At 44.9% G+C, this 14,639-nt stretch overlaps 1 protein-coding gene across 2 annotated transcripts in view; it reads right to left on the reverse strand.

The window, feature by feature from the left end:
* Positions 1 to 14,639, reverse strand: part of PLXNC1 (plexin C1) — a 141,794-nt gene that overhangs the window by 118,692 nt on the left and 8,463 nt on the right. For both annotated transcript variants that reach the window (XM_046646768.1, XM_046646767.1), the window contains exon 2: positions 4,042 to 4,182. In XM_046646768.1, the coding sequence (XP_046502724.1) occupies positions 4,042 to 4,182 (141 nt within the window). The remainder of the gene's footprint in view (positions 1 to 4,041; positions 4,183 to 14,639) is intronic.

The raw sequence follows: 14,639 nt of genomic DNA on the forward strand, positions 1-14,639 counted from the left end.
GGAAAAGCTCAAAATATTCAATTCTGCCCTTGAAATAGGACTATTTTCTATACACAACAGAGTCAGCTCAAAGGAGTCCCAACCACACGATAGGCTGCACCACAATCTGGAGAAAGATTTGGCACGTGTTTATAAAAACGTGTACACTTTGCAGTGTCCTGGCTGTGCAACATGTGCAATTTGAATTCCCAAAAGCCGAGCTTGGTGTGGCCACACTTTTTCAGCTGATCTCAGTGGAGACGCTGACAACTGAAAAATTACAGCATGCAATCATGTCCCGAAAGGAAGTAAAATGAGGAAATAACTGGGGGAAAAAGGGACTGGAACCTGTCTCACGACCGTCAGGTCCACATATCAATAAAATAAGGGCGTAGATTCAATGCTCTTAAAGGACCCTTTCAGTTCTAAATTCCTTCTGCTTCCCTAAAAACCTTATAAAGAGACTTAGGAATAAAGGCAGGATAAAGAGAGCAGTAAAGGTATTAAGATATTGTAAAGTCTTTAGTTTTTCCCCTTACTATCAGTAAAATCTTACCTTCGGAAATCGTGCCAGATTACTTGGAACAAGTGCATGTCTTTAAAGACACTTTCAAAGTGATTCGAGATCTCAGCCTAAGCTCAAAATAACGTTTCCACGTAACAGAAAATGATACAGCTATTTAAAGATACTGTTTACAAAGAGTTTGCCATAACATTTTAATATAAGCATTATCCCTCATTAACGGAAGAAAAGAAGGACGCAAAATTGGAAAGTGTCTGACCTCAACTGTGTAAAAAAAAGAATCAAAGATGCTGACAGCAGTTGATTCCACATGACAGAATTAGGGGCATTTTTTTCTTTGCTTTCCCCCATCCCCCACCAGTTTGCAACTTTCTCCATGAGCATATATTACTCTTACAGCAAGAAAAAATTATTTAACTAATGTGATATTTAAAATGGCCCCAAACTATAATAAAACTCCATGAGGTTTTCAGAGATTTAAGAAGTCAGTTTTTTTGTGTGTGGTGGTAAAAAACAGCAATTGGCCCCCAACTGCTTTTCCTGCCTCTCATCTAAGCAGGCAGGTACGAGGGTGCCTGGCATCTGTCAAAAGGCCGTCGACTCTTGATCACTGGGAAAGTGATGAGTCAGACGGTGGGTGATCCACGCTCTCTCCTCCCCCTCCCGCAGCTGCCTGAGGTTGGGTTTTGTTTTCTGCTGCTCATTAGTTTCTCCACTCTGCAGCTTAAGAAGCCAACCTCGTGTCTATCAATGTTCGTCTTTTCTAACAGTTCTGGTGACAAGTCTGGCAAGGGACAAGCTTGAAGTTTCTGCATAAAGGGATTTGAGGATTCTCTGTGCCTTCCAAATCGTCTACACGATCCCAGGTCTTCAGGACTCTGGGGAATTTTGGGGGCTGCAGCCCAGAATCGGCACACAGGATACAGGAGGGAGTCTGGGGAATGACTGGGCTGTCCCAGGGAGCTTGGCGGGGCCAGTCAGCTCAAGTTCTTCCCTCACAACCTCCTCCTGAGGGACGGAACCTTCTAGAAGGAAGCTGAGTGTGGGATTTAATTCTCAAGAAGTTATCATGCCAGTGAAGTAATCCTCAGTCAGATGATCTGCTTTCTTCTCGAACCAGGATTCTTCCCTGAGCCTCTAAGAACCCTGACCCCTACAGCAGGAGCCTTGGTCCCTATCAACAACCTGCTTCCCACTCCCTCCAGAGAACCCTCAGGAGTGGCTGGGGCAGAGGTTACAAAGTCAGTGCAGCACGAGGGATGTTCGTGTGGTCTCTGAAGTTGCTGCAGGTTCAGATCCCTGCTCTGCCACTGCACGATCTTGGGCAAAGCATCCAACTTCTCTGGGCCTCGGTTCCCTCATCTGTAAAATGGGAATCGTGGACCTACGTCACTGGCTTGTGGAGAGGACTGAATTAGGCAGAACATGCAGAGCGTCTGGCCCCTGGCATAGGGAGCACCATAGAAATATGAGCAGTCACAGAACAAACAAAAACCCAACATGCCCGTGTTATTCAACCCCTAACAACAAGGCCACAGACGTGGCCTTTGCAGGAATGCCCCACACGGATGCTGAGGAAAGTAAGACTTCAGTGGGCCACCTTCTTACTCAGCAGCTTGAAGTTGCAGCTCGGTCCCACCCCTCTGGTGCCACAATATCACAAAAACTGGCCAGCGGCACGCAAACCACCGGGGCAAACAAACAGGACAGGTGAAACCAGGCCGTCCCATGGGGAACTATTTATAGCGAAGTGTTACTTCACCTCCAATTTACCATGTAACAGTTTGGTTGGCTCAGCTTTGGGGAAACAGTGTTCTTGTCAAAGTACCCGTCAAAAATATCCCCAAATCTGAAGAGATAATTGGTGAGGAGGCCCAGTAAGGATGGATGGAAACTTCTCCTGCCAGGTTAATGGGTCCAAACAGGCTGACTGGGTTGATGTAGCTACAGACATTGCCTCACGGCACCGACAACTCATGTAGAATGACTGATGGGTATTTACCTTTCCTCGGGAAATGAAGCTAACACAACAGGAAAGATGATCAATGTATATTTTAAAAGAATGTGTATACAAACAAACTCCCTCCCATATGTTACTGGGTTTCCTCCAAAGAAAACAGATTAAATCAGATGCCTACCAGGCACTCAGCACGGTATCAGGCTGTGGGAATCCATGGCCCCCTTCTCAAGAAGCTTGCGATCAAGTTGGGAAGGCAAGACAAACCGAGTGAACAGGTGAGGCGTCAAAGCAAGACATTTGTCATGAGCCGAAAGAACGATCCAGATAATGAGTGTTTCAGGCGATAAGGAAAAACACGATCACACCAGGCTCAGGAGCCCTCAAAGAGGAGGTGGAGTTTGAGCTGAGCCAAAGCGCAGATATGGAGAATTCAGTAAAACAGAGAAAAGGAAGCAAGCAATCCGGGAAGGGGGCACAGTGTGAGCAGAGGTGTGGGAGCAGGACTCCACATTTGGAGAAGAGGAAGCAAATAGATTTGGCTAGAGGGTGGGAGAAGTGCCCAGAAGACAGAAGTATAGACTATCAGAGGAGAAAGGATTTTCTAGATTGTCCAGTACAGTCTCATTTTACAGATGAGGAAATGGAGGCTCAGGGAGGGTGGGCAATTCACTTAAAGTCACACAGCTCGTTATCAGTGGGAGATCAGTTGAGAAAGTAAATCTGCTACTATTCAATTTAGTATCTGAGCTGACGGTAAATCAACTGGCGACAGAGAGGCAAAGGAATATCAGCTTAGGGTGACGGAAACAGTGCAGTTCCCAACCATGGATGTTGGTGCAGGCCATGGGGGGGTGTTCAGTAAATGCTTGCTGAGGAAATTGAAAAGATAACCCCTATGTCATTTCAGACAAGTCATTAGGTATCTCTGATTTTCTGTCTTCCTCCTTCCAACTGCCCCTCCCCCAAGCAAATAAAAAAATCTCAACTTGACCAGGGGTATATCTAGACAGTGGGGAGAAAACAGTCCAGGGGGTCCCACACGAGCTCAGATCTCTAACCTCTCTCTAACCTCTCCGTGGTGTGTGGCTACAAAGGGCAGAAAATAAACCCCCTCTGTGGGTGGCAAGTGGGCTAGAGGGAAGGAACACCTCTTTTTTCTTCTTTCCAAGCCCTGTAATCTTTCACCTCTTTGAAGTTGTGAGAAATCAGGTGCTTTGACATTTTTATGATAAAGGAGATAGAACTGAAAGGTTAAATGTCATTGGAAGGTGAGTCAGGGATGGGGTAGAGGCCAGATCCCCATTAAGCTCAGCCAGGCAGCTGATGAGGAAGGAAGGGAAAGCATCTTGGCAGGCTCCCGGAAAGCAAGGTGGCCCGTGCTTCTCCATTACATGGTTAGGGAGGTTATTACATCTAGATTTCCAGAACTTTCTTTCAGGCCATTTCTGGGGGGTCTCTGAGGAGTTCACAAAGCAGTTGGTATGGTATTGTATATAACCCAGAAGCAATAAAAAAAAAAAAGAAAGCACAAAATGGATCACTATTAAAATCGACATTGAAGAAGGCACAGAAAACCAACCTTAAGTAACTGGCCATCTCCAGTCCCCAAGAATAAAACAGTCCTGTTCATTACCACGGTGCCATAAACGGATGTCAGGTCGGAATGGATCAAGGTAGATGATGCGATTGGTTGGACTCTTTCAGGTTGCTCCCCTTCTTTCTGAACATGCACACAAACGCACAAATAAAAAAAAGATAATTTTTAACAGTGATAATTCTCATGATAATCAAATGTCACTCATGCCCACCTGGGAAGGATCTTACTTGAGTCCCAAATACATTTTCTTAGACAAGATTCCCAGGAACCACCTTTTATCCCCTTTATCTGCAAAATCACCATGCTTGCTCAACCCATGGAAAGCCATTTGTTTACTATGTATTAACATGTATTGATCGCCAGCAGCGAGCTAGCCATCCGTTTAACACTCTCCCAGCTGATATATGAAACCGAGTTCCACTTTATTGCCAAGAGAGAGCCCACTGCTGAATTGGGAGGGAGAGAATCTTATACTTGGCTGTTTGCAGGATCCTGCTGCAATTTATTTCAGCTAGGGATTGGCTTCTGTGAGGTTAAACAAGCCATTTCCCAAGATGTGAGATGGACCATCCTCTTGGGTGTGATGACAGAGAGGAGGGATTCTGGACTGACAAGAAGGACGCACTGTGAAGCCCAAAGACAGGGTAATTAATTCTGAGGGTAAAGAGGGAAAGATACAGTCGTGGATGGTGGGTAAGACAGAGCCACAGAGCTAAAGAGGAACCAAGCACAAGGGCTGGACCCGGTGCTGATGCTCTTGAAGAGGAAACAAAAAGCATAATTCCCACCCCGAAGGCATTTAAATACTCTGAGCCTTGGAGCGCGTATCATCACATGCTCGCTCCTGATCATTAAATAAAGCCCCTCTTGAAATCCAGAGCAGGGAGAGTGTCGACCAAAATGTCTTTTTCTTTCTTGTTTAAAGGCATGAAGTGCTTCCTGCTGTTTCCTGCCTTCAACGACAGGAAACTGAGTTTGTTACACAAATCTCTGGAAGATATGGAGCTAGAAAGAGTCGTTACCGTCTGTAGCTACTGAACTCAGTGTGATAGCATACTTTATCTGCCAGAGCTCAGTTCCCAACTGTACTAAGGTTTTCAAAGGCACATTTCAGTTTCAGCCAATAGGAGAGCTGGCAAACTTAGTAAGCATCTCGCAACTCCTAAAATCACCCCGCTTTAGGAGCAGGAGGTGGGCAGGGGAAGACTAAGACATTAACTTCATTATATTATTGCCGACAGTGTTTATGTCTTTCAATTTATGTCTTATTAAATATTCATTATTTTTAAACCCACCAAGTTTCATTAACATCTAAACTAAATGGATTCATGGACTAAATTGATTTCCGAAGCCTTTAAAAGTGCCATCTATATTTCTTTGTGGAAGTTGCGCTGCGAGGAAAAGATAAGCTGGCAAGAATTTCTCCAATGCCGTGATCACTTTTCAAGGAAAAGATGTCATAACCTAAGAGAAAGTGACTTATTTGCATAAAATATTCCATAGTGAACTCAGTTGGAGAAGATTTTTGGAAAGCCCATTAGAGATTTTTTTTTTCCTCTTAAAAGATACTTCTCATGCAGTCAAGAAAGATGAGGAACTGTCCTGTTAAAACTGAAGTTAAAAGAGAAAAATCTCTGTGGGTCTCAGGAGGAGAACAATAGATCACTGTTTAGATAAGCATGCCTTGTGACTATGAGCAGAAAAAGAAAAATCTGATGACCTTTAGATTAAAAAAAAATAAAACCACACCACACATCTTGCTTTAAAATAAAACCAGAATTGTTCAAACTTAAGATCGGCCAAGCAATACTTTCATTGAATATTCAAGCATCGCAAAGAGGTTAACTGAGAGAATTGAGCATCATCTCTGTCTGGGCATCTAGAATGTTCTAATACCACTATCTTTGGCTGGAGATGTCCATTCTCCTCAATTCATGACACAGAAAGAGTATTGACTGTAGACTGTTCATTATCCATCCACAAAGACCAAATGGGACAGTGCCCTCCCACAGCTGGTATATAATGGGTGCTCAATAACTGTAGCTATTCTGATTAGCCAAGAACCATGACATCATGAGTGGCCTTTGCTGAGGTGCGATGAGATAATTCTGTTCATGAAAGATTGGCTCCGAAAAAACAGAGGCGGCTCAAAAGCTGAAAGGGAACAAGGAGAAAATTGCTTCCAAATTTCTGTCTCATCCTTTCTAGTGTCCTTCCCTGACTTCTGACTGATCCTCAATAATTGTAGTTTTCCAAATGAAGTCCTGAATCAATAACGTAAGTAAAGTAGTACAGCCATTAAATCAATGTTCCCAAACTTGAGAGCTGGTGGCACAGAACAAACCGCCCGGGACTAGGGGTCAGAGAGTTTAAGCTGGCACTGGAGCTTGGTTCTCACTCACTGGGTGACCTGGGTAATTTATTTAACCCTGTTGGGGGCTGGCTTTCTCGGCTGTGAATAAGGCTAATGAGGTCAGGTGGTTAAGAAGAAGGGATAATAATGATAGTACTAAAAACAACATGTTGATAAGTGTTAGCTGGTAGTATTATCAGTAACACGGATTTACGGTGCACCACTTGGAGTATTTTATCATCTTATGTAACAGGGCAGGGGAGGGTAGTGAGTCAGACTTCTTGCGTTTGAATCCTTACTCTATCACTTTCCAGCGAAGCAATTTTGGGCACAGTATTTAACCTTTCTGTGACTCAGTTGCTTCCTCTTTACAAGGGAAGTGCTGATAACAGCATTTATGCCACGGGCTTATCACGAGGACACAATGAGTTAGTAGCAAACCTCGGTAAAGCTTAGAACAGTGTCTGGTCCATAGTAACATACAATCCATGTTTGTTATCCTTACCTTACTTAAAAACACAAACAGTTGCTGCCACACCCATGGCAGTTATTCCCACCTTCTTCTTTGCCAAAAGAACCGTAATTTTGTTCAAGCAGCAGTAAACCCAAGCCTGGGCAAACCATGATTAGTCCAAACCAAACGGTAATTCCACTCCCTATTAGCAGATTCTTGCTTTCCTACCCCTTAGAGCTAGGGGTGGCCATGTGGCCCAGTCCCGGCCGGTCAGATAAAAGAAGTCCACTTGAAGGGCTTCTGGGAATAAGTTTCCTCCTTGATAAGAGGGAACTCTGGAGGTGAGGCCGTTTGTCCTCCTCCCCAACTTCCTCCTTTTGAAATCAGTTATTCGAGGCCATCGACCACAGAGTGGAGGCAGTCATTTTGCTTCTGTGAGATTCAAGATGGAGGATGAAAATCAATACGCTAAGTTTGGTGCAGGGGAACAATGCAAGACCCTAGGTTCTTGAGGATGTGACAGAGCACAGACTTCCAATTAAACTTTTTATTAACTTAACAACAGATTTCATGGTTTAAGCTACTCTTGATAGGGTTTTCTGTTACCTGCAACCAAAAGCAAGTCACTATGTAAGAAAGGAGAGTCATGGCTTGTTGGACCTGGCAGTAGGCTCTAGCTCGGCCTCAGCAACGAGGGACCAGAAACTGGAGAAGTGCTTGTTCCTCTCACCCTGGAGGACCCTGGGCACAGTCAGGATTGTGTAGCCAATTACAACAGTGAGCTTGGAAGAAAATAGGAAAGAGCGGGCCTGGACCTCACATCAGCTGTAAAGGCTGAATGGAAATGGATTCTTTTGTGCTGGAAACACACAGAAATGGACAGGTCCCTGTGAATGGAAAAAGGAGCCCTCTGAAAGGCTTTCTTATGCTAAATGAAAACAAAAGAGAGACAGGCTCCAGAGAAACCTCCTCACAAGAGTGAAGTTAATACCTCGGGAGCCAAGCAGAAAAAGGGGAGAAATAGTGCAGTCGGCCCCCTGTGTCCAGAAATTATTCTTACTCTTTTTTTTGCCCTATTTTCTATCTTGCCCTTCTGTCCCCTTAGGGCATAATCGCTAATGTTGCTCTCAGCCTATTCTGTCCTGTTTATTATGTGTAATTTATTTCTGAATCCCAGCCTCTGCTTGTTCGTCTGTGTGTAACAAGGTTAATGCCTTGTAATGATGCTTTTGCCAGTTCTGCCTTTCATGACAAAATCCAATCTTGATTTAGCTCCAAACCTTGTCTCGCCTTTGGGCCCGCTCGGTTCCCTCAGAGTTGTCATTCTGCTTCTCCCGTCTGCCATGTCTCACCATAACGTCCCGCCTACACATCAGCCCGCTTTAGGTGGGAAACTTTTTTCACTTTGAGGAAAAAGCTACCTTGACTCAAACAATGTCTATGCCGAAAAAGAGACAGCCTTGGGCTCGACATACCAGAGTGGAATCAAGGGTACTGAGAAGGCTGAGTGCTGGTGTGTGTGCATGCACGTGCACGTATGTGTGAGCCTGTGAGTATACAGGGAGCAGTCGGCCTATCACAAGGGAAACAGCCTGCCCTCCTTGCAGCTACTTCACACTAGCTTTCATTGTCCATAAACACCCCCAGTGTGCACTGCACAACTCCAGGGGGCGCCAGTCATGTATTCTAGTGTGAGTGGCTCTCTCTGGAGTTGAGTAACACCATGGCCCTGCCCCTACCCTGTGAAAGACGGCCTGACTCATCAAGGCTCATGCGGGGTGTTTGCAGCCACACTGCAGCTATGACGGGAACAGCTGAAGGAAGCGTATACCCAAGTGGGGCCTCAAGCGTTGAGGACCCAACAAGAGTCGAGTCTTTTACCCCCCATTTTGTTTTATCCTTATGGGGCCAGGGCAAATATCAGCGGGTGCCAGTGAATTCTCACACGTTGATAACATGCCCCTTGGGCAGTTAATTTTGTATTCTGCTCCCCTTTGGCATATACTCACTTTGAAGCAGTTTCTTCATCATTTCCTGTTACTTAAGCAGGGGCCCCCTTGCAGTGAGGAAACCTCAGTAGGAGCCCGACGCCCAAGTTCTGGCCTCCTGCTCTGCCCCTTATAGGCTGCTTGACTGGGGTAAGTCAAGTCCCTGAACCTCAATGACCCAATCTGTAAAATGGACACAATCAGACATATGCCCTGCCTATTAACATTGTTGTAAGGCCCAAATGAAACTACGTGTGTGAAAATAATTAGAAAACTATCTTTATCAAGCTAGACATATGGAAAAAACAATTATTCACCCAGGTGAGAGAGTGATTTCATTAGCCATTAAGGCTCCTGCCGCTTTTCTTTATTCTTCCAGAGTATACAGCATTGATTGGGTTCTAAGTTTATGGCATCTCTCTGATCATCTGAAGGACAAATTTACCTTGGAGACTCAAATGATCAAGAGGAAAAGTACAAAGCATGCAGGAGGAATGGAGAAGGGAAGCCTAGGGACACAGCCTCTGCACCAGGCAAGCCCAGGCACCGTGCAGCGGCACCACAGGAAACAGGCAACGTGGCGAAGTTGGTATTTCACATCCTCCCACTTAATCTTCCACCTTCTCTCCTTCCTCCAAGGGCCCCAGTGCCCTTCAGCCTCACAGCCCACCTACCACCAAAGTCCCACTCTCCAAGACTTATTCTTCCCTCCTCCTGCTTTACGCCCCATCCCCCATCTAAATCTCCATCTGCTCTCCACGGCTAATGTCAGTCAACTACTTACCAAAAGAACCTGACTCAAATAATTCACAAAAAGGTATGAGTGGCTGATAGTGTGAAAATGCATTTTCCTAGAATCTCAATGTTGAAAAGGACTCAGTCCACCAATGTTTTTCCACGAGGAAGCTGCTGGCATTCTAGATGGGCTATTCCTTCATTATGGGAGCTGTCCTGCATAATGTAGGACATTTAGCATTCCAGACCCCTGCCCATAAAATGCCAGTAGTACTGCCCCCCATCATTCTAACTACTGCAAAAGCTCCTCCCCCCACATTTCTAAATACTCTCTAAGTAAATGGCATCATATCCCTTAAGAACCAGAGGAATCTGTCGCAAGGTTTCAGAGCTGCTAGAAAACGGTTATCCAGACATTTCTTCCCTCTAACCCTCTTCCTTCCTTGTCTTCCCCATCACAGTAGAAGACACCAATCACCCTCAACTCTTCTCTTTTCATCACTCCCCACATCTTTGAAAACTCTCAGCTGAATTTCTCAACAATCTCAAGTCTATCTTCTCCATCTCCATGACCTCCACCCAGCCTAAGTCCCCATCATCTCGCCTCTGATCTACTGCAAGAGCCTCCTGGTCTTGCCCTTGCAACCTACAGTCTTTCTCCATCCAATAGCCAGAGTGATCTGTTAAAATATAAAACAGGTCATGTTACTCCCTCACCTAAAATTCTTTACCAGCTTCCCATCACACTTAGAAATCCAAATGCCTCCCAGATCCTACCTGAGTTAGTCGCTGCCTACTTCTTCAAACTCATTCCTTACCACTCTTCTCTTTCACTCTGCTTCTATTCCCATAGTGGCTGTCTTTCAGACTCTTTAACATGTTACCATATTTCTGCCTCAGGGCCTTTGCACATGCTACCTCTTCTATCTCTCCCCTCTTCATTCCCTTGTAGGCTGGGTCTTTCTAATCCTTTAGGTTTCAATGTCACCTTCTCATGGACATATGACTATAGATCTTCCCATCCCTATCCCAGTGGTTATTCTGAATCATAGCAGTCCATTTGTTTTCTTCAAAATACTTATTATTGTTTTTTAAATTTTGTTTTTTAAATTTTATTTATAGTCCATCTCTCAGTAGACTCTAAGCTGTACAATAGTTTATCTTATTCTACACTTTGAATGCAGCATACACCTCAGCATCTGGCATGTTGTAGGTTGTCAATAAACATTTATTGAATGAATGAATAAGTACCTGGATCAATGTTTGAATGCTTTCAGTCAATATCTCATCAGGCAACCCTGGTACATTGCTAAGCAGGCCTAACCATTCCAGAGTTCTTCAAGTGAGCCAGAATCCATCCCTTCTAAACACTGGGCCTTGGTTCTGCCCTGGGGAGCAATCCTAAAGTACTCCACACCTCCTACTACCATGTATCTTGGCCTTCTCTAAACTTCATATCTATAGTTCATTGATAGCTTGTAAGAGACAGTTTCTATCTCAGCCCATAGATAGTCTGCAGATTCAGCGTACTTACAATGTGGCTCTAAGAATTAAATAAAGTACCTTAGGTTTTCTCCAATCAAAGCAAAGAATAATAGGACTGTTCTTTCCCGTGATTAGGATAGCATAATGTCTGAACCGGCCTCACATTGGGTTAACTCCTTAACATAAAGATAGCATAGTGGTAGCATGGAGGGGAAGAAAGAACAAGAGATTTCGAGTAAAAAATCATGTGGATTCAAGTTCAACCTCTATTACTTATGAGCTGTGGGTCTCTAGGCAGTCATTGAACCTTTCTGAGGCCTCTCCATCCACTCATCACCCATCCAGTCATCATTTATGGAGCACTTGCTCTTGGCCAAGGCTTGATCTATAAAATACAGGTGGGAATAAATCCCTTATTGTCAAAATAAGCCAATCAAATAAGTTTTGAAAAAAACTGAAACACTTTACACTTAATGTCGTTGGTTTCAGAAACACTTGCTAACTGAAATGAATAGCTGGAGACCGGGTTCCACTGACACCATAGCTAGAATTCAGGGAATCCATGAAATCAGACGAGAAAAAAAATATTTCAGCAAACTCTAACCGAAACTTAGCATTTCCTTTAATCATGAATGCAGGCCGCAGTTGTATTAACTGAGCCTGTGACTTTGTCACCAAAAGAAATCAGATATTTTCATATCATTTTACACTTGTTGAAGATATCTCAAAATATCATTTATGCTCATCTGTACTTTCAAATTATGGTAGCTACTACTGCTAGATCTTGCTATTTAATGTGTTAAGATGTATTACTATATCCCAAATCGAAAAAAACATTTTGATCTATCTGTATATCAGTATAATTGGTTCATTTTGCAATTCTCTGTTTTTATTTTACGCATTTAAAACCACTATTCTGGGAAGGGCTCTACAGGCTTCACACAGGTCCACAGCACAAGGGCTCCCAGGGGCGAGGAAGCCCTGGGTTAGAGGGCACAGAGACGCTGCTATGCACAGGAGGCTGATACTTGGTGACACCTACAACTACCGGCTGCTCTTGGGTCCCCACCCCTCCTGTCGCCTCAAAGAAGCAAGGGTCAGCACTTGGAATGCAATTTTTAAAATCGGTCACTGATGGAAAAGGAGCCCCAGGAGGATGTCAATGAGCAGTAATTAGGAACAGCTGGTGTGTTCGAGAATATGCTTCTCAAGCCGACTCTTCCAAGACCAGGTTGAGGGGCGATGGGGGAACAAGGAGGAATCTGGCATCATTCCCTCACCGGGACATGCCCTTCCCTCTGGGCTGCCTGGCTTTTATTCTTCCTGTAAACACAGGCCCAGTGCCTCCTCTTGGAAGCTCTTAGCTCACTGTACTACAGTTACCGTCTTCCCGGCCAGATGGACGGCACCTCCTTTCCAGTTCAACAAACATTTATTGAGGGCCCAATAGGTGTTAGACGGCCTTATGGATGCCTGGGAAACAAAGATAAGACAGACCTGGGTGCATACAGCCCAGCAGCACTGCGTTGGGCCCAACATAGAGACTGGCACATGGTAGGTGCTCCATAAATGTTTACGGAGTGGACCGCCAATGCCTAACTTCACTGCCAACTGCTTGCTTAGTGGCTCTTCCTGGGTGTCCCAAAGGCATCGAAAACTCAACAAAAATTAAACGCGTCTTCTAATTGGTCACCAACCCCTCTCAATTCTACGTCTTAAAAAGCTACTTCATTTTGTCCCCCCTCTCCACCCTCACTGCCACCACCTCAGCTCAGGTCTTCAACATCCCTCAGTGGGATTATGGCAATCCACACCACCCACCTGTTTCTCTCCACATTCGTCACTGCCGCTCTAGACCAAGGCAACATGATTTCTTGCCTGGACTACTTCCAGAGCCTCCTGCAGCCTTCCCTACATCCATCGGGGCCAATCTCTCATCCATTCCCCACAGGGAAGCCATCATTTAGGAATTCAAATCCAATCATTTCACTTCCCTTCAAAGGCTCTTCTATGCTTTGAGAAAAAATATAATCTCCCTTCCATGGCCTGTGAGGGCTATAGGATCTGGTGGCTCCTTCCTTCTGCAGCCTCTTCCCCTGACACTCTCCCCTCCCACCTCCCTATACTCAACCCTGCTAACCTTTTGTTCTTCAAACTGACCAAGTCATTTCCTCTTTTGCGCTTTTGCGCTTGTCTCCAGTCTGCTAGGAGGACCTGCTTCCCAGGTCTTCATGGGCAGTCTCTAACTATCCCTTCCCAACTCCCGGTTGTCGACTCAATCTGCTTAAAGAGAACTTCCCCCAACATCTGTTTAGCTCCTTCGTAGCCTCAATCTCAGTCTGTGCCTCAGTTCCCTCATCTGTAAAATGGAAGCAACGATATTGCCCATCTCATAAGGTTGTGGTGAGGATTAAACAAGTTAATGTTGGTAAAGTACTTAGAACAACACTTGGTATACAGTAGGCACTCTACAAGTGCTGGCTATCATTTTAATATAAAACAACTTATTTGCTACATGTTTACTGTCTACTCTATCACTGATAGAAATATTTTCACCTAGTGCTTGGCACATAATAAGAACTCAAGAAATTATTTGCATGAACCAATGATTGTCCTTCTAATCAGTGGTTTTGCCTCTAACGTGGCCTCATCCGTTCTTCTGAGTGATTCTGGAACCCAGTCAGATCACGTCTGCTTGTGGCCCTGCTGCGGTCCTCCATTAGCCATAGCTGTGGCTTTCACACTGCTCAGCAGTCCCAGAAGTTCCTTTGAGATGCCTCAGGGACAGGCAGGGGTGGGGGTGGGACAAGCTGCCGGGTTCTGGGACCCTCCCAACCCCTGCTCCACCCTGTGTCCCGGCTCTTGGCAATGTCTCACCCACAGCAGCAGGTCAACGATGATTTGCTAACCTTTTTCTCAGGTTGACCTTCTGATTAAGATTTATTTAAAGACCAGACTTGGAAAGTCTGAAAATGACTGACCATCAGGATAAAATCTTGCCACCTTTGCCTGTCTCAAAAAGCCCTTGGCCATCTGGACTTACATGCTCATTTCTGGACACTCCCCAGCCAGGGTGAGCCACCTGCGGTTCACAAGCTTATTCAACTTCCCGCTTGTGCACAAGCTGTTCCCTCTCCCTGAACTCCCTTCCTTGCCTTCTCCAGTTGGCTTCAAGACACAGCTCCAGCATCACCTCTCGGAAGCCTCCCAGATCCTCCCAGGCTGAGTCTGATGCTCCAACTTGGGGCTTCCCCAGCATCTTTTTGCTAAATCTCTCTGACATCATCTTAGGGCATTTTCAAGGTATGCTTTACTCTCCTCCTTCCCATAGCAGCAGGGGTCGGCAAACTACCACCAAATCTGTGGGCCAAATCTGGCCCGCCACCTGTTTTCTGAATAGCCCGTGAGCTAAGAACAGTTTTTACATTTTTAAATGGTTGAAAAAAATCCAAAGAAGAACGCTATTTCATGACAAGTGAAAATGATATGAAATTCAGATTTCAGTGTCCATAAAGTTTTATTGGAACCCTGCCCCGATTATTTATTCATGTATTGTCTATGGTTG

This window comes from Equus quagga, chromosome 19 (assembly GCF_021613505.1).
Source record: "Equus quagga isolate Etosha38 chromosome 19, UCLA_HA_Equagga_1.0, whole genome shotgun sequence".
NCBI classification, from domain to species: domain Eukaryota; kingdom Metazoa; phylum Chordata; class Mammalia; order Perissodactyla; family Equidae; genus Equus; species Equus quagga.